Source organism: Rhinichthys klamathensis, unplaced genomic scaffold, assembly GCF_029890125.1.
Source record: "Rhinichthys klamathensis goyatoka isolate OS25496 unplaced genomic scaffold, OSU_Roscu_1.1 h1tg000006l_1, whole genome shotgun sequence".
In the NCBI taxonomy this organism is placed as follows: domain Eukaryota; kingdom Metazoa; phylum Chordata; class Actinopteri; order Cypriniformes; family Leuciscidae; genus Rhinichthys; species Rhinichthys klamathensis.
The window spans coordinates 2449310-2470363 of record NW_026606559.1 but is presented as its reverse complement, the minus strand read 5'-3'; the positions used below and the strand labels follow the sequence as shown (position 1 = coordinate 2470363).

At 38.1% G+C, this 21054-nt stretch overlaps 1 protein-coding gene across 5 annotated transcripts in view; it reads left to right on the top strand.

The window, feature by feature from the left end:
* The window catches only part of grb10b (growth factor receptor-bound protein 10b), a 139041-nt gene that overhangs the window by 28236 nt on the left and 89751 nt on the right, over positions 1-21054 (top strand). For 3 of the 5 annotated variants that reach the window (XM_056257542.1, XM_056257524.1, XM_056257534.1), the window contains exon 3: positions 19832-19916. The exons of the other annotated variants lie outside the window; for them this stretch is intronic. In XM_056257542.1, the coding sequence (XP_056113517.1) occupies positions 19832-19916 (85 nt within the window). The remainder of the gene's footprint in view (positions 1-19831; positions 19917-21054) is intronic. 5 annotated transcript variants of the gene reach the window in all.

Sequence of the window (21054 nt, the reverse complement as noted above, 5' to 3'; positions counted from 1 at the left end):
TTTAAATACATAACCTACATGTCAAGACAGTGAATATAGTATTGTGAATATAGTCACAGCTTTTTATAAAATTTGTATTTATTTATTTATTTGTTTCCATCCTTCTTCTATAAGCTATAATCCCTTATCATATGTGTGCTGCACAGTGATATACACAGTAGTTTGATGAACAGGTGTTTTACACCATAGCTGTTGATATATCCTTTATTCTATCATGCCTTGAATACTGTATTGATCAGCAGAAAACCAAAAATATTCTGTAAATACTAATAGTTGACTTGCTCAAGGAAGTTTTGTATAGTTTCTGAGAGCACGTGAGAGGAGGATAAAGTGGAGGGCTTCTGTGTATTTTGAATGTACCTGTCATGAGCAGTAGATTCAGAGTCTGAGCATGAATGAAAATGGAGTTGCAGTGAATGGCCATTGCATCAGTATGCATTCCTTTTGGCTGAGCGCATTTCATTCACATGGTGTAACCTGACGTAAAAGCATCTAAATTCTAGCTTCATTCAGTGAAGTAGCTGGCCAGTTTTGAAGGGCTTTCATCAGTTGGCATTGTTTAAAGTGCATCCACGTGCCACAGTTCAAAACCAACTGGGAAATATCAATCAGCCAAATCACCCCTTGGAGCTCTGGCATTAATGCAGCTTGATTATAAGATCTTCTGGGCGACACCCACTGTCTTGCAAAATACCCAAACACTCTGATATGAAATTAGCTTGTCCTTTAAATTAAGTCAAAGAATGTAGATTTCCCTCAGTCATGTTCGATGGCCTAGGTGGCTCGGTGGCTCATTCGGACTATCAGACTCAGCCTTGTGATTCAGTTTTACAGCCCTTACTTCATTGTTCCCAAGAAAGGCGGTGGGTTACAACCAATCTTGGACCTGCGTGTCCTGAAGCAGACCCTTCACAAGCTACCATTCAAGATGTTAATACAGAGACTCATTTTCGAATGCATTTGACCCCAAGATTGGTTTGCAGCGATCAACCTTTAGGAGGAGTACTTTCATGTCTTGATTATCCCTCTACACAGACCGTTTCTACGTTTTGCGTTCAAGGGGTGAGCATATCAGTACAAGGTTCTCCCCTTCGGGCTATCCCTGTTGCCTCGCGTCTTCACGAAAGTTGTGGAGGCGACCCTTGTCCCTCTGAGGGAGCACAGCGTTCGCATCCTCAACTACCTCGACGACTGGCTCATCCTGGCCCACTCGCGAGAGCAGTTGTGCGAACACAGGGATTGGTGCTCAGGCACCTCAGCCATTTGGGGCTTCAGGTCAACTGGGAAAAGTGCAAACTCTCCCCCGTGCAGAGAATCTCTTTTCTCAGTATGGAGTTGGACCCAGTCAACATTACAGTACATCTCATGAACGAATGGGCTCAGTCGGGGTCGCCTGGATTCATTCAGAGGCACGGCAGTGGTTCCAGTGAAACTGTTTCAGAGGCACCTGGGGCATATGGCATCCGCAGCTGCAGCCGCAGTCACGCCGCTCGGGTTGCTTCATATGAGACTGCTTCAGCACTGGCTACACAACAGAGTCCCGAGATGGTGGCAATCAACCCTGTCGCCAAACCTTCAGCCTCTGGACAGACTTTGCTTCTCGACAGGCAGGAGTTCCCCTAGAACAAGTGTCCAGGCATGTTGTTGTCTCAACAGCTGCCTACCCTACTGGCGGGGGTTCCATGTGCAACAGGCATGCAGCTTCGGGCTCCTGGACTCAATTGCCTTGAGTTTCTAGCAGTATGCGTTGCTCTGTGCCGTTTCAGATCGCTGCTACAGGGCATGCATGTGCTGGTCCAGACAGACAACACTGTGACCGTTGTGCACATCAACCATCAGGATTGTCTACGCTCCCATCGCATGTTGCAACTCGCCCGCCATCAGCAGTCAGAAGAATCGGAGGTCGCTTCGCGACATTCACAATCCAAACGAGCTCAATTGTGCAGCCGACAAGCTCTCACGACAGCCCATGCTCCCGGGAGAATGGAGACTCAACCCCCAGAACGTCCAGCTGGACCCTCAGTACAGATGTGCTGGCACACAGCTGGCCTTGAGGCCTACGCAAGTATGCGTTTCCCCCAGTGAGCCTACTCGCACAAACTCGCACTACTCGTGCAAGATCAGGGAGGACGAGGAGCAGGTTTTGTTTCGTCCTCAATACTGGCCTAACCGGACTTTGTTCCCAAAACTGATGCTCCTTTGCGACAGCCCCTCCCTGGCAGATTCCTCTGAGGAAGGACCTGCTTTCTCAGAGACGGCGCACCCATGACCTATGGAATCTCCATGTATGGACTTAACCCTCTCTGCGTTAAAGCCCTATCCCTTTTTCCGCTCCAGCGGGTGTGGGGGGATTAGGTGGCTTATACAGGGCACTGGAAGAGGCATCAATTGTGGCATTTTATTAGGGATGCCAATTCGTCAGTTCACTTTTGACGTAACGTTGAATGTGACTGACTGATAGGGAACGACTAGGAGGGAGGAGGGAACAGAGACGTTACGTCCCATCTCCACAATTGCTGTCCCACCGCTGAACGGCTGGGACACACCGTCTCGGCTCCTCAGTGCAAAACTTAACTGAGTGAGTGAGCGAGTGAGTCCTTACCTACCCTCTCCACTGGGTGAGGTTTGCAATAAAAATCACCTTCACGGAATGGGGGTTGTATTAGTAACCTATGGGTTTTATTTGATAAACTACTTTCATGTTTCATGGGAAAATTGTTTTAATTATTTTAAAAACTTTCTACCAATATTTTTAATAAAATTTACCAATTCTTTACCTGGGATATTTCAAAGCATTTAAATGAGACAAGAGACTTTATTATTTTACCCTTATTGGGCCTGTCAAAATGTAATGTACAAAGAGTAAAACACAAATTCCTTAAATAATTGTGTGAAAATTGCAACCCAGGCTAATTGGAAATTCAACATTTCTGAAAAATTACATTATCATTGCTTCTTGCATGTTTTGCTACAAGTCTAAAGTGAAATGTCCAGTGAGTGGCAATACAAGCATGTTTGGTTTTACCCAGATATACATGAATCTTATATTGGTTGTTGTATGTATCGTGGCAGTTCAGAAATTAAAAGTTCACTGAATAGTGCTAAGAAGTTAATTATTTATCTAATTTAAAAAAATAATGTAGCACCTATTCTAAACCATACCCAATAGTGGAAAAAATAGGAGATTTTAAACATTTGCTGAAGCGACCATGCCATTTTAGCTTGCTTCTACTTTGAGCTCTTTTATCTCTCACTGTGGGGTTGAATAAAGACGGAAAAGTGCTGGATCTATTTGCAAGCAGTACGTTTTTAATCAAAATAAATTCAGCAACACACTTAGGCTATACAGGAAAAAGAACAACCACAATAGAGACAAGATCTGACAAAGAACAACCAGATCTGACAAAGAACAACTGAATGAACGCTATAGAGAAAAACACTAGGGACTAAACAAGATAATTAACAAGACACAGGTGTAACATGAGGGCAAATCAAATATTATGGCAACAGATGAACAAAGACATGAAGCTGATCAGAACACAGTGTGAAACCAACTCAAAGTCCAACTAAAACCAGCAAAACATGACATTACGTCCACTGTAAAAAAAAAATTCGTAAAATAACGGTAAAAAGTCTGGCAGCAAAGTTGCCAACCACTTACCGTCAAATTACAGTAAAAAAACTTAAATTATTTTACAGAAAAATTTTGTTTTTTGAAAACGGATATTTACCGTAAACATTTTCTGTATTTTTACAGTCAAACTGCTGTAGAAAGAAAAGAAAAATCTGTATAAAAACTTACAAATATTGCAGAAATACCTTAAAATTACATAATTAAAACAAAGACTTCTGTTTTAATACAGTATTATTTGGTATATTTTTAGGATAATCCAATCCATCTACAAGAACTCCTTGTCAAAGTAAAGACTTTTCTATGTAAAACACACAGAAAATGTTGTATAATTACCTTCAGATACCCTAATTTAAAGCCTAATACCAGTATATTGATCGATTTAAACTTTTATTTCATGTCATTATTCAATCCATTTACAGTAAATTCCTGTTAAATATTGGTTTTATCCTGTACAAAAAAACAAGATCTTGTGATATTAAGTTTCAGAAACATATTTTTAACAGTTATTGCTTTATTAAAACATTATTTGACAGTAATTACAGACACATCTCCAATAAATTTACAAGCTTTTACCATTAATGTATGCAGGTTTACTTTATATAAAGATTATTTGACAGTAATAACAAGCAACTCTCCAATATTTCTACATGTTTACCATTTAAATAAGGGGGTTCACTTTATATAAACATTATTTGACAATAATTACAGGCAACTCTCCAATATTTCTACATATTTGTACCTTTAATGCATGGGGCTTTACCTTCTATATACTTTTAACATCAATGTATGAGGTATACTTTATATAAACATTGCTTTAGCCTATACTAATTAAAATCAACTTTCCAATATATCAACATGACATTTACTCAATGTATGGGTTCACTTTATATACACATTAATAGACAGTAATTACAAGCATTTCTCCAATATATGTAAAAATACACATGTTTATTTTATGTAAACAATATTTGATAGCAATTACAAGCAACTGTCCAATATATGTACATACTTTTTCCATTACGGCATGGGGTTTACTTTAAAATGCACATAGGCTAAAATGCACATAAAATACGGTCAAGTCCTTCAGTCAAAAAGTTATTTGTTCTTAGTTCAGAAGCTAAGTTCTTTCCACTAACAAACAAAGTTAATATATAATCAGTATTAATATACAGATGTGAATGTGCATGCTAAAAAAGTTCATTTGGCAGATTGATATTCACCCACGTCCTTTCAAAATTCCAACGATGGCTATGATCCTCTGTAGTGGCTCTCACCAGGCATTGTCCTGAAAAATAGATAAGATGTATCATGCTTGTAAAAATCGCCAGAGCAGAGCCATTAGGTTGCCCCTTAACAATAATTGCAGTTTGGAGCTTGAATGAAAATTGAACTGTATGCGTTGCGACGTTCGTCTGTTATAGGACAACTTAGTTTGAATAAACGAGCAGACACTGATTAGCTACTTGCTCTACGTTTATTTAAAATTAACAGCAAGACGACTAGAAGTGAATGTGCTTTCCATTAAATGAATCACACACAGTAAACAAATCCTTAAGAAAAAAAATAACTTTGTGTGATTTATTTAAAACAAAGCACGTTCATTGCACAGTAAACAAAACCTTAAGAAAAAAAAAACTTTGCAATGAAGTCGTTCATCCTCGGATGCGGCGCCGTGCGCACTGTTACAAAAAACCCTGTGCACACAGCCAAGCAAAATGGGGTCTTGCGCACCCAACGCGTCATTTTTGCAAGGTGCGCGCGGACCATAGACAGTAAAAGAAACGGACGCGTCGAGTATAAACAAGGCTTTACTCCGTGTCAGCGCGCGCTCTGATCGGTAAAGGTGCACAGACCTCTCCCGAATCATCTCCAGCAGTAGCAGCCTCCGAAGCACCACTAACTCTCCACCTCTGTTTCCCTCGTAAGCTGATAATAGTATTTAAACATTCTCTATGATAAAAAATGTTTGTAAAAAATATTTGAATAACGGTTTTGGCGGTTATAGAGTTCTAATGACGGTGTTCAACTATAACCATCGGTCTCACGGTTATATAATAACCTTCACACCCCTACTGTTACGTGTTTGCAAGAGGCAACAGTAACTTGTAAGATGTAACGTTAAGTTAACAGCTAACGTTATGTTAGTCAACCAAAGGTATTTAACGTTAATGTTATGATGGCTGATGCATGTTTCACATTCAGGGCTAACGTTAATAACGGTTTAACTTTATTAGGACCAGCATAATGTTACATTTGCTAAAGCTAGACAGACTTTTATAAGGTTAATACATAATGTAACAAACGGCGAGTTTTAACGTTAGCTCTGCTGACTCGACATAATGTTAACTTGCATATTAAAATTGTAAAATGTATAAAAGCTGCCGCACTTAACAAGCACATTTGACATTGTGAGGAAACAAATATATATATATATATATATATATATATGAAATTTATTTCAATTGTAAAAATGTTATCTTTGAGTAATGTCATCTTTGAGACTGTTAGTTGTTACATGATTAGAAATGTAAACATACACATAAAGCATGGCAATCCCGTCAGAAATGTGTATCATAGAAAGGGAAGCACACACACAAAAAATGCCAGTGGGTACACCAAAATCAAATAACCCTAACCCCATCAAATAATTTTACCTGCATCTGAGGGTCTTTCCCTTAATGGTTTCCAGTGATTAAAGAAAGGACTGATGAAGGTGACACGAATCTCCCCTTTCAGTGCGCCACTTCAGCAGAAGAAAGACAAAAGGACAGAAAGTTACTCAGACTTTCCATCAGTAACAGTATGAAAACCACACTTAATACTATCCCAGTGTAGGTTTTCGAACAGTGGGTAAAATTGACTTACTGTAACGTTAGTTGGTGAATGGGTCTTTCTGTTGGGTGTTCTCCCCCGATAAACATCTTATTCCAATGCTTGATCTAAAAAATAAAGTAACGTTAAACAAATATCTTTTCAATATGTTATCAGTGTTTGAAGAGGTTATGTAAACATACTTCTAACGAATAAATGACGGTTTTATCACTTTACTCATTCCCACGCTTTTTTACCTCTCATGTTAACTTACCAACAACAAAACACAGCAATGTTAGATGGTACTAACACATTGAAATACGTGCTAATATCGCTACGTTAATAGTGAAGCAGTACAAAAACACACACAGAGATAACTTATTCATCTTATGAGGTTGCAGTAAGCATATGACAGGTAAATTACCCGTGTCCCTAAACATTAGACTGTTAAGGACTGAAAAATGTTTTCTTACCTGATATCGCCAACGACCCCTTCCTCTGTTCATATTCCAGCTTTTGTTCTTCATTGCATAGCAACTAAAATTCGCTCAGAATTTAAGAATTCAACAGGCAGATATAAAATAATCCAGGTCTGACCGAGTAATCACCGCAAACAGCAGCTACTCACACCAACCGAGAGTAACGGACGCATTTTCAAACTTAAAATAGGCGCGCAGAGCCGCGCACATTCTCATTGGACAGTTTCCTGGAAGACAGACAGATTAACCAATCATGCTCAAAGTAAAACGGAGAAACAACCAATAACAATAGCAATAGTTTGCGCGAGTTGCAGTCTGTATTATTATTTAATTAATTGGTCAAATGACATGACAGTGTATGAATATGTAATAATGCAATGTAAACTGTTAGGCAAGCAGACAAAATTGGCAAGCATACAAAATTGTAAATTCACACAAAATCACATAAAGCAAAAGGTTTCTGCTGCACTGCTCTGTTGAGGGTGAAACTATTATTGTTAATGATAATACTTATATTTTAACATATACATTGAAGAACTGTTATGAAAATCAGAAAAATCATTAAATGCTAATGAATTATCATAATAATATGTTAAAAGGCAGATATTTATGTATGTTGTTGAAAACATTACGTTGTTTCAACGTACAGATCTTGTAAAAAATTAAACGTTGATTTAGAAAGTGTTTTTGTTAACCTTTTTCAACCATTTAGCATTAAACGTTGTTTCAACGACTGGCATTATTTGAATCATATTTCAACGTTGAAGGTCGGTCATGTGCCGGCTGGGTATATTAATCTACCTTTAGTGAAAGCTTAATGCCGATATCGTGGAAATGTTCCATACTTTATCCAGGCTCTCTACTGCAGTGCTTCGCGCGAAGTTATGACGTATCCCCCTCCCAAAGTCAAACAATATCATTGGTCGAGATTGCCTCTGGCGTATGATTCGTCCAATGATTGTACAACATTCAATTATTTGAATCTGCGCGCACTTTCTTGATATCTAAAGCACAGAGACTAGAAAAACAATTAGGATGTTTGTTTACACGTTGTGTAATGTTTCAACCATTTTAATGTCTTCAATTCCTTCACCCCCAGTTTACCAAAGCTCAAGTTTATGCTACAAGAGCCTTGGTTGAACTCGAGCCCCAGAATAAATTCCTTGTCTTTCACACATTGCTCACCTATTGTAAATTAAAAATATATAGCACCCCATTGTAAAGCTTTATTCATAGTGTGGCGGTTTGTTCCCATCAACCGAGAAAATTGTGGAGTGGCCTAATGATTTCACTGCAGTGAGGGCCTTGAATTTTGTTGAATGATTGACTTTGTGTCTTAATGCTTCAACGTTTTTAAAGTGGATTTACAGCCTTTACTTTTAAATTGAATCACATATTTTCTTCTCAAATAAGCATATGAGATACGTGTCAATATAGTATATGGTCAGAAAATCACTGTCAGGGCAGCATTTCAAACTGACAAAAAGGACAATGTCACCCTTAAAAGCCAAGCCAAAAGAGGACATATCAGCACACAAGATTCAAGAGTCCTTTCACACCAACAGGCAGACAGGCATTAGGAGGTTAGTGTCCAGCATTCTTGAACCTGGTTGTCTTGCGGAAAAACTGTCCCAAAGCATGATGATCCGAGACTTGAGGCTGCAGCACCAGACAGCAGCAGCTACAGTGCACGGGGTGGGGTCTGAAAATGTTGCCACTCAATTTTTTCTCTGCCACTTATGAAATTGTTACAGAACACTTCAGAATTGTAAACACTGAGTCAGTGGTACCTGACAGTAGAAACACTGGATATAGGATGCATAAACAATCACTGACTATTCTTGATTTAATTTTATATTAAACTTAAGCTCAATTATTTCATGTACAATAACTGTATATTTAGTTACACTGTGCAACAATATCTCCTACTGTATTCATCCATCTTTCAAGGCAATATTTTTAGATCTGTTTCTGTAGTATAACACACAGTAATTATTATGGTCAATTTTTATTTACAGCATATCTGCATGAAAGGTATAGCCTACATAGCTGTTTTTTTATTTTTATTTTATGTATATATTTTTTATCTATCACTCTTGTATCTGCACTTGTTGAATCTTAAGCTGATGTGGCCAGCAAAGTTTATCTTTGCTTCTGAAAAATATCTGCATTGGTGGCAGGGGACTTGGAAGTTTTACATTTACCCTGTATTTGATAGGTGTGAGGTGCTAACCTAACCCTAACCCTATACATTAATGGTAAAGTAATGTAGATATATTGGATAGTTGCTTTTATTTACTATAAAACAATGTTTATATAAAGTGAACTCCTTGAATTAAAAGTATGTAGATATATTGGATAGTTGCGTTTAATTACTATAAAAGTAAGTTTATTCAAAGTAAACCTATACATTAATGTGAAAAGTACGTGTTTTACATCTAAAAATCTGTACTTTGACGGGGAGTTCTTGTGGATGTAATTGATAATGTTATGAATTTACCAAAGAATACTGTGTAAAAACAGAAGACTTCTTTAATTGTATAATTGTAAGGTATTCCTGCAATAATTTCCAGTTTATATGCAGATTTATTCATTTGTTTAATGTTCTACAGACATTTTTTAATGAGATTTTCTTTTCATTCTACAGCAGTGGAACTGTAAAAATACAGAAAATGTTTACAGTAAATATCTGTATTTTAAAAAACAGAATTATTCCGTAGAATAACTTAAGGTTTTTTACTGTAATTTGACGGTAAGTGTTTGGCAACTTTGCTGCCAGACTTTTTACCGTTTTTTTACGATTGTTTTTTTACATGTATTTACCTTAAATGTAAGGTTTCACAGTAAAAAAACACATAGTTGTCTTAATTTTAAATAAGCGATTTTTTTTGTCTTTTTACATAGAATTTAATGTAATTTAACATTCAAGCCAATTAAACAAAAGAATAATCCTGTAAAAAAACTATGATTTCTCCTTATATGAATTTACAGATTATTACTTTTATTTTATGGTTAATGTTTTTAATAAAAGTTTTTTTCTGTATTTTAATGACATTTACACGTAATGTTAAAAAACAGAAAATATCTGTAAAATAATACAGTATATTTCTGTGAAAAAACTTTTTTTTTTTACAGTGTGCCTTAAAACATCAACAAATGTGAAACAGAGGGTGAGTGGGGGCTTAGAAAGAGGACATATAGCTGGGAGACTGCAACCCAGGACAAGGGAGGAACAGGGAGGATTTAAGGGAGGAGCAAGGGAGGAGACAACAGCAGGAGGAGCCAAGGAGTGACCCTAAACAGAGGGTCAGAGGGTGCCGGAGGACTGAGGCGCAACCTGTGCAACTGGGGTGGAGGCCCGAGGCACAGGCTAAGGGCCGGAAGTCTGTGGCAAAGGCAGAGCGACGATTGACCAAGACAAAGCTGGAGGGATGAGGAGGCCCGGAGGAGCCGGAAGGACAATGGTCCCAGGTGGAGCCAACTGGTGATGGGCCAAAGTGGAGTGATAGGCTTGGAGGTTCGAAGTGGAGCCAGAGGGTTGACACATCAGGGTGGCGCCAAAGGCAGACTAGAGAGAGGAGTCAGCAAAAGAGTCGAAGGGTTTCCTGCTGGTGAAATGAACTGCCTAACTCAACCTGAGCTGCTGAGTCTTTAGTCATTTAAAGAAATATATTTTCATCAACACTTGACCCATTAATACTAACACTTTTCATCTCTATTCCATCTATGTTATAAATATATATATATATATACACTCACTGGCCACTTTATTAGGTACACCTGTCCAACTGCTCGTTAACACTTAATTTCTAAGCAGCCAATCACATGGCGGCAACTCAGTGCATTTAGGCATGTAGACATGGTCAAGACAATCTCCTGCAGTTCAAACCGAGCATCAGTATGGGGAAGAAAGTTGATTTGAGTGACTTTGAACGTGGCATGATTGTTGGTGCCAGAAGGGCTGGTCTGAGTATTTCAGAAACTGCTAATCTACTGGGATTTTCACGCACAACCATCTCTAGGGTTTACAGAGAATGGTCCGAAAAAGAAAAAACATCCAGTGAGCGGCAGTTCTGTGGGCGGAAATGCCTTGTTGATGCCAGAGGTCAGAGGAGAATGGCCAGACTGGTTCGAGCTGATAGAAGGGCAACAGTGACTGAAATAACCACTCGTTACAAACGAGGTATGCAGCAAAGCATTTGTGAAGCCACAACACGCACAACCTTGAGGCGGATGGGCTACAACAGCAGAAGACTCCACCGGGTACCACTCATCTCCACTACAAATAGGAAAAAGAGGCTACAATTTGCAAGAGCTCACCAAAATTGAACAGTTGAAGACTGGAAAAATGTTGCCTGGTCTGATGAGTCTCGATTTCTGTTGAGACATTCAGATGTTAGAGTCAGAATTTGCCGTAAACAGAATGAGAACATGGAACCATCATGCCTTGTTACCACTGTGCAGGCTGGTGGTGGTGGTGTAATGGTGTGGGGGATGTTTTCCTGGCACACTTTAGGCCCCTTAGTGCCAATTGGGCATCGTTTAAATGCCACGGCCTACCTGAGCATTGTTTCTGACCATGTCCATCCCTTTATGGCCACCATGTACCCATCCTCTGATGGCTACTTCCACCATGTCACAAAGCTCTAATCATTTCAAATTGGTTTCTTGAACATGACAATGAGTTCACTGTACTAAAATGGCCTCCACAGTCACCAGATCTCAACCCAATAGAGCATCTTTGGGATGTGGTGGAACTGGAGATTCGCATCATGGATGTGCAGCCCACAAATCTGCGGCAACTGTGTGATGCCATCATGTCAATATGGACCAAACTCCCTGAGGAATGCTTCCAGCACCTTGTTGAATCTATGCCACGAAGAATTGAGGCAGTTCTGAAGGCAAAAGGGGGTCCAACCCGTTACTAGCATGGGGTACCTAATAAAGTGGCCGGTGAGTGTATATAGATATAGATATAGATATTAATCAATAATACCTGTAATCAAAATTGTGTGTTTTACTGTCAAGCTGCATTGAATTGTATGTTTATGTACGATTTTGGAGTTTTGCAAAAATGTAGGTGCACATTTTGGAAACACAAATTACAACCGCTCCAGTTGTAAAATAATTGCACAAAAACCAACAATGTTCCTCCTAAAAAGTGTTAGTGTAATTGTTTAACAACAGTCAGTGTCAGTAAATATCATGCTTGTGATGAAATATGAGAAGTTATGTGTGAAGAAAACAAAGGAAAATGCATGTGAATATAACTTCTAATTTGAATGTCATAAAAAAGTAAAAATGCGGTCAAATTATGTTATTTTCATTTAGAATTTATAATAATATAAATTATATTTTAAAAAAAGATGTAGAAAGATGTAATTCCCACCACAATCATTTCCATCACAAATTAATTATGATTTGAGAAGTATGTTCATGGTGGTTCAGGGAGAAAAATAAAAACAAAAATGAGAGAATTCATGTGTCCACTGTTAGACATGTTAAATAATCTAGCGTTTGAAAAGAGTATTTTAAGAGAGTTTAATTCCTAAAAGCCTACCAAAAGTGCCCATAGTTATAGTCATAGTTAAACCTATAGGCTATGTGAAATTATGTTTTATTAACAAAGCTCGGGAGGTTCAGATAATTTACCTAATCAGTGTGAGAGGAGGGATATATTTAGAGACGACTTACCTCTGTTCCACGACAGTTTTCCCAGCATCCCTCCTCCACTCTAACTCCTCACTCTCGATTATTACTATTCCAGCCAGGGATGGGGAGAGGGGGAGTACTTTGGGTTCGGGCCAAATTCCGAGCTCAGCCTTCTCCTCGGACATCACACCAAATATGCAAATTTATTCTAATTGTATGTTAGTGTGAACCTGTGAAAGAGAGGTCTTGCAAACTAAACCAATACGATTTTTTTAATGTATTTGGGAGGTGGAGGAATGGTAGATGTTTTTAGATACTGGTAAATAAAATGCCCTCAGCATCTGTCGGTGCCTGTTTAAGTCTGGTAAGTCTGGGCCGGGCTCCAGGCTTGGCTAATACAGGGGAACTGGAGGCCTGCCACAGCACTTCGAGGAAAGCTCCCTAACTACTGTTTTAAAGGAACTGCTGAACTGGCTTTTATTGAGCTGTGCCTCTCGCCTTTGTGCTCTCAATTAAGGTGATGAGCTAATGTTTGAATTGCTCTGAAAGTGTAAGCCCCTACTTTCAGGATCTTCATTAAGCGTGTGTGGGCGTGAATTGAATAAAAATCTACAGCTAAAGGGAGCGTTACGCTAATGTACTCAGTTTTCCTGAGCATACATTATTAAAGAGGTCTTAATATAATAACCTAATAAATGAAATATGGCTTGCAAATTAAATTGAAATGCAGAATATCAAGCAAAATGTGGTGGCAGCTTTTTAATGTCATATGCGATCCGTTTAATTTTCTGTGAAAGTTAGAAGTATGCAAAAGTTTTGAACCTGTGTTTTCTTAGCTTAGTGTAAGAGGATTTTATTGGTCCGATGCAACATGACTTGCCAATTGAAGATGAACTGATCCAAAAATGTGGGTTTGTCATTAGTCTACCAGCCATATTGCCTTTTTTCCTCATACTGCTTTAGCCATTAAAGTGTCTGTTGTTGGAGCGTATTAGTATTTCCAGAGCTGTACATTTGTTTCACCCTGAGTTTTATAGCTGTTTTTAGAGTGAATTAAGACAACATATGGTTCCTTGTTCCTTGAAGTCAATATTCCTCTTCTTGGTATTTCTAAGAGCTTGAGGATTCAGTATCAAGGTCTTTTATGTTGTTGTATTCCAGACACTTCCAGATGTTTTCTCTGAATTGAAGTAAAGGATTTGAGAACCTGGTGGGCCTGGTATGAAAATACATTATTGTAATATTGCTTTGATTCTCAAGAAGAACTTTTTATTTCTCAACTTTTATTCTCTTTTTTTTTATGCCTTAATGCTGATATACATATAAAACAATAGATGTGCTGTATATTACTATTCAAAAGTTTTGTCTCAGTAAGATTTTTTTTTTAAAGAAATTAATACATTTATTAAGGTTGCGTTGAATTAATCAAAATTGACAGTAAAGATCTTTACATTGTTACAAAAAAACTCTTTTGAACTTTCTAATTATCAAAGAATTCAGAAAAAAAATTAAACATTCCAGAAACTTAAGCATATTAGAACAATTTCTGAGACGTAAGACTTAAGTAATAGCTGCTGAAAATTGAGCTTTGCCATCACAATAATAAATGACCTAAATTAAATTAAAATCTATATAAAATAGAAAACAGGTATTTTAAAATGTAGTAAGATTTCACAATATTACTGTTTTTAATGTATTTTTAACCAAAGAAATGCAGCCTTGGTGAGCATTCAAATATTAAGAAATTTTAATGACCCAAGACTCTTGAACAGTAGTGTATGACTCTAATGTGCCACAACTTATACACCTAACAGACCAATGTAAATTTGCATTTGAGTAAAGAGTAAAGTACTTTATGAATGTGGGTCTGTTTTCACAGTGTAATCCATCCTTCCAGAGGAATTAACAGTAGTTTGACCGTCTGAGGATAAGCAGGGCTAAAATATCGACTGTTGTTGTAACGATGCGGGAAGAATGAAGCGAGAAGTGCATCCAATTGCAAGCACATTTATTAAAAAAACAAACAAACGAAACTCAGACCAGGAACACAGAAACAGCAACCATTACAACATTAAGAACTCACAAGGACCGAACTGAGGGGGCTTTCACACTGGCAGTTTAGTTCGGAACGGGGCACGGTTCGCATGAAAAATCGCTAATGTGAACGCTGTCATCAGGGCCGTATTAAGACAGTGTGGTGCCCCTGGGCACTATACCTCAAAAGGCCCCCTATATTCAAATGTGTCAATTAAAAATGTACATAAATTAATTGACAGCGTCAATTCACGTTTGCCCAAAAATAATAATAAATCTATCAGGTTTCTTAGCTCTACAGGCATGAAAAGGGGTCAGGGGTGAAAAAGGTGAGAAGGATATTACCCCTCTAGGGGGGTCCGGGGGCATGCCCCCCCGGAAGAAATTTTTTAAATATTCCATATTTTATAGCATCAATCTGATGCATTTTGAGATGCATTTTTTTTGCCAACCTGGGGAGAGTTGGAGAAACTTAACTTCAGCCATGAGTCAAAAATATTATGGCCTCCGTAGCGTTAGCTAATAATTTCCCACCAGAGCTTTAGCTAGCTGGCTAATGTTGCGTTCTCTCCTGCTCTGTTCAACTCAATTCATCAAGCTGTAGCTAACGTTAGCTAAGCCTATGTCAACAGAGCTCCTGGGTAACTTAGATATAGCCTACCAGAAAATATTAGGGATGTCCCGATACCATTTCTTCTGAACCGATCCAATCCGATACCAAAAATTCTTAGTATTGAATTATACCGATCCGATACCAGCGCAGTTAAAAAAAAAAAAAATCAAGTAGAATTTCTATAACTCTGTGTGTTGAACTGATAATCACTATTTTCTGTTAAACATAATCTACTTAATACAGACAACTTCATTATAAAGAAAAACAACAAATAAAAAAAAATATGATCATAACCTATGACAAAAATTCTATTATATAAACTAGATTAGTGGGTAACTCAGCAGTAAAATTTAGTCTAGAAAAATCACAAGTGCACAATAATTGTATAAAATCGAACATTTAGTGAAAAAAAAAACCTTATTTAGTGAGGAACAAATAAGAGACAATAAGTGTAGCACTAAATCTGGTAAAACGTTTTCATGTATTAAGTTTAGCAGAACTGCTCCTTCCTTGATTTTGCGCAAGGAAAGGTGTCAACTACATCCCCAAAGTCCATTTCTTTGTTACCGTCTCCACAGTTAGCTCCGGCTTCGTCAGACTCAGCGCTGCTAGTGATAGCAATTCCCGTGATGTTCTCACAAAAAATCTTTCGATACCTGGAACATTGTGAATTGTAGCTACGTCTAGCGTCCTTGTCTTTCTTTAACTTTCTTTTTGCAAAACCACTCAATTGACGTCTGTCCAGTTTTGATTTTAATTCATTTTTTTGTAGCCGTTAAAAAAATGACACATTTGCACGTATTTGTTGTGGACCAACGCAACTCTGACAGATTGGGGAGGGGGGAGTGATAGTGGTCATGTAATCTTTATTTATTTATAATTTATTATTAAATCATTATTGTTATTATTATTGTTAAATTAGTGTTCATAAACGATTTATCTATGGTCTGTCAAGAATTTCAAGTTAATAATATAACAATTTACGAAAAATATTTTTAAAGCTTGACTCATGTGGTGCCCCCCTAGTGGTTGTGAATGGTTGGTGCCCCTGGGCACTGGCCCAAGTGCCCTTATGGATAATCCGGCTCTGGCTGTCATGGGACCCGGGTGCGCACTGGGGTACCGAACCCGAGACTACCTGGAAGAGGTGGTCTGAGTTCGTTTGCTCCCGAACCGTGCCGCGGTTCGCGTGAATGTGAAAGCAACACGGACTCGGGTGCGCACTTGTTCAGGAAGTAAAGTAACCTGCGCATGCGTTTTTAGCTTATTGTGATGTATTTAGTTAAATAAAACGCTTGTAAGGGATGATAGTGTTTATTTACCTTGGATACGAGCGAGAGTGAGCCTGCGTGCAGTGTATTCGTGCATTGCGCGTGGAATCAGGGCAACAAAGTTGGAAATCCACTGTCTCCTAAAAAGAGTCCGTTTGTAAGCAGCAGAAGTCCACCTTATGTGACACACGCACAGTAAACCTGTAGTGTTCACTCAACTGCGCATAATAGCAGCGAATTAATAAAAAAAACAAAACAATATTGACCCACGTTCTGTTTTCTATCATGCGCCGTGCACGTTTGCGATGACGTCATATGCACGCAAACGCACCAGGGTTCGATAGAATCAAGTTGTGTGTGTGAAACCAGACCAACGCTGCGGGGGGCGCCGGGAACAAACGCGCTCGGACCGCAGCAAACGAGCCCAGTGTAAAAGCCCCTAAAACACATGGCTTAAATACAGAGGACCGGGTGAGTGAAACAAGACACAGCTGGGCAATTAACTAAGAACACAGGTGGAAAACATGAACACAAACGAGGAGCGGGAAAACTAGACAGGACTAAACCAAATACACAATAATGGGGGGAACACAAGACAGACAGGAACAAGACATGAACCCACACCGTGACAGTTGTACCTTTAGCATTATATTAATACCACAGATTTAAAGAATAACCAAGTCAGTACATTAAATGCTGCTTGACATAGCCATGTTTATTGACTATGTTATGAACCTATGCTTTAGATTATACAGCAGGTAAAGCCAAGTCAGGTCGCATTGGAGATCTATGAACCTTAATAAACACCTCATGGATATATATTACATCCACGTGTTAGCAGAAACTTGATCTACGTACAACAGCACATGGAGGGTTCTTACTTTACGTCACATGTGTTTGGGGATAAATGAACCATAGCATCCTTGAATAGTTCCCTTAAAGGATCCAGGCCTATGTTCTTTTTCTTTTCTTCACACATCACATTTCTAATGTTTGATATAAAGAATGCTCTTCACTGAAACTGAAGTCATCTTGATAATTAAGTACACAAACTTCAGAAAGAAAAACTGTTACAGTCATAATTTGAGTAAAAAAAACAAAAACATTTTCTTTAAATGTCCAAATTATTTATTAGTTATTTTGTAGTTTATCATACTTCAATAAATTGAAATAATAATAATTAATGTTTATTATAGATGTTCTTATTAAAAAACAAAAAAACAAAAAAACATGGTATTTGGTATTTGAATTAATTACATTTTTTATTTAAATGGTATTTGAAAAGTAGCAGAGTCAAAGAATGGTAAATGGTAAAGTTTTATTTCACCTCATATTTAATAAAATTGTGGAAAAGTTTCTATGACATCTAACATTATGTCATAGCTTTTCATTTCTTATTTGAACTGATCAACTTCTTCAAGATTTCGTTCTGTAAAGTCAGCAAAAAGGCAATGCAGACCTATAGATTATGGTCCCAGACAAACTTAAAGTATGATATTAGAGGTCTTATCTCTGTCTGGGCCTTCTGCTGAGTTCAGTCAGACAGAACCACAGCGGCTTCCCTCAGTACCAGTATAGGTGCAACGTAGAACGGATCAGTCCCACTCGACTATAGAACCCCTACACATGCTCACTAAACAAAAATACAGTCTTTCTGCCTTTTAATGCTTATGTCCAGGTGCATTGCTTTAGGATTAACAGTCAGACTGCAGGAGACCAAAGTAGAGACTAGAATTCCTTGTATGTTCAAAGACTCATAAGAAACATCCAGAGAATTCTCACTGAACACAAGATGGATTGCTCACTCCAAGCCGATCTGATGCATCAGTGCTGAAATAAAAAAAAAAAAAATTCAGCGCATAACTCATCCCGCACTGTGCTATGGGCATAAATGATACCTCAAATCGTTTGGTCATTTGAGGAGAGATATGATGTTACTGTAATCAAAGGATTTGCATGGAGAAGAATGGGGGAAAAAATCCCATAGACTTTTTTTATTTTTTTATTATTGTTTTGTCATGAAAAATGCTCACAATAAATGATATTTAGATGTTTGTCAGCATCAAGATATTGATCAAAATTCAAATGTATATGAAAAAAATGTCAACAACAGTTCCGTTTGCATTCAACAAAGTGATGATGTGTGCGGCATCCGTTAACACATAAACACATTTACATAAGAAAACAAAACAATCTTGTTCTGGTTCTGGAACATTGTACATAGCATTCGGAAGCCATAAAACTACTGACGCTCTACAGCCACATCACAGCCAGATTCTGGGTTTTGTGGTCTCGCTCTGAGAACCATCTCTAAATACGAGAGTGCCACAGGACATTCTGTTCCCAGCTCGTGCTGTGAAAGCTCCAATCAGCGCTGAAAGAGATATCCCACAATCCTTCATCCTACTGCGCTCAAACCGAGCTTTTTGTTTTTTGTACGCCATCCAAGAGTTCAAAGTGTTCCCCTCTGGTGAGACAGCAGAGAGACTCTGTTATGGAAAGGAATGAGTTTTTGAATTCACTGCCACCTGTAGTTTACACATGGAGAACGTGGCTGCCAGCTGCCAGTTGCTTTAGATCTTGTTCTGTGAATACAATGGCACAGTTTCAGCTGAGCACATGACAGGGCCGCGTCTGAACGATGCTGTTTTTCTCATAGCCTGTACACGCCTGTGACCCTCCCCAATTACAGCAGGGGGGCATCTGAGGACAAGGAGAGGGCCTCCTCTCGTCTCTTTCATCACATATTGGGCAATTGCATCATGGACGTTCCCTTTGCTGAAAGAGTACGGGAGAATCTTTATGCATAGACATACATGTGAGCACGCAATGCCCCTTAAGACATGTCTGACATGGATACAGCTGTCTGATATTGTATGTGCACTCTATTTAATCAGTATTTTTGTCTTGTTTTCTAGTAAACAAATGTATTTCTTTATTTAAAATTGTGTTAGATATTTTTTTTTAAAACATAAACCTAAAAAAGACATTATGCTAAACATTGAGATAAAAACAAATCAATTGTATTTAAGCTATAAATAACAACTAATTTGTTCTTGTTTTAATGATGTTTAGATATTTTACTGGCAGAAAAGGACCAAAATACTGATTAACAAAAGTTTTTTCACTGCACGATGAGATTCATAGACAACATTTTGGAGGGATTGAGTTTTTTCCAGGAATGTTCTGTCAAACTTACAAAACTAAACTGATATATTCCTTTATGGACAATACAAATAGTTCCAAAGTGTGTGCTTGTGTGTGTATATGTGAAGGAGTGGGGCGATGTCAACAAATGCTTTTAGCATGACCACTTAATTGGGTTCTGTCTCTGCAGGATAATGTAGAACGAGCTGCCAATCACAGACAGGCAGATCTGAGTTTTCAGCAGTCAACCAATCAGAATTCACCCAGCCATCAAGGTCAGTAAATTAGTAATTTGCATGTGCACTTCATACATTTCTTAAAATAAGATTCCCTGGCTACAATATTTGTAATGACAGTAAAAAAAATTCTTTGTTCTTAATATCCAAAACAGAAGTAAAGAGTTTTTAATAGATTTGTGGAATTGCTCATGGTTTAATAACAAGTGTGTATGTGTGTGCATACTTGATTATGGGCGGGGGCCGTCTGTCTCACACACTTGGACTTGAGTTGGGGCTGTCTGTCGACTTGCTCATTAAGTTCAAACTGGGATCTATATTCAGGCCTCTTCCGCTGTAAACACCCCTACAGTTCAAAGGCTTGATTTGTAAAGACACAGGGTGCCACTCATTAAGCCGCCAACCTAATTGTGCCATACAAAAATACAGAGGCATGATATTTGGAGCATGAGATTTAAGCACAATATCGCCTCAGCATGGGAGGTAGAGCCTGAAGTTTTTTTTTTTCTTCCTGAAAGTCTGATGCTGTCATTGAAGTAAATGGAGCAGAAATTCTCATTTAGGACTTCTCAGAGTACGCCGTGAATCCTCACAGCTGTGACTACACTAAACTCTTGGTTGTAATAATTTAATACCCCTTAATATTTAATTTGTCCAGTGGTCTTTGTCGAACACAGTTGCTTTATTTTCTGTTGGTTTCTGGATTTTTTAAACATGGTTCTGTAAAGATTTATTCAGACTATTAACCGACCACTATTATCACGTCTAAATGGATGAATGAATGAAAAAAACAAAATAGCAAAGCATGTTCCCATGCCTGTTCTTTGACCCTGCCATTTTCATACTCCATTGAAAACAACAAACGGTGACAACAAAGGTCTTATTTTGGGATACTGGAATGCAGCTAAGAATTGATGAGAAGCATTTGTTTGTCAAATCTCAGATTGAGGCCAGAAATATATGACATATTTGTTGTTACAATATTTTGATTGTGGCAATGATTGTCAGATTATGTTTATCAGTAATAATTCACTGGGGCACAGATGTATTTCACTGCAAAAAGGAGTTAGCATTGCCTTGTATCCTACCATTCGAATATTTATTTGTACTTTCTGCTGTGATATGGAATGAAATAATATATCCATATGAATATGATTGGTACTTTGGTCGGACAGGA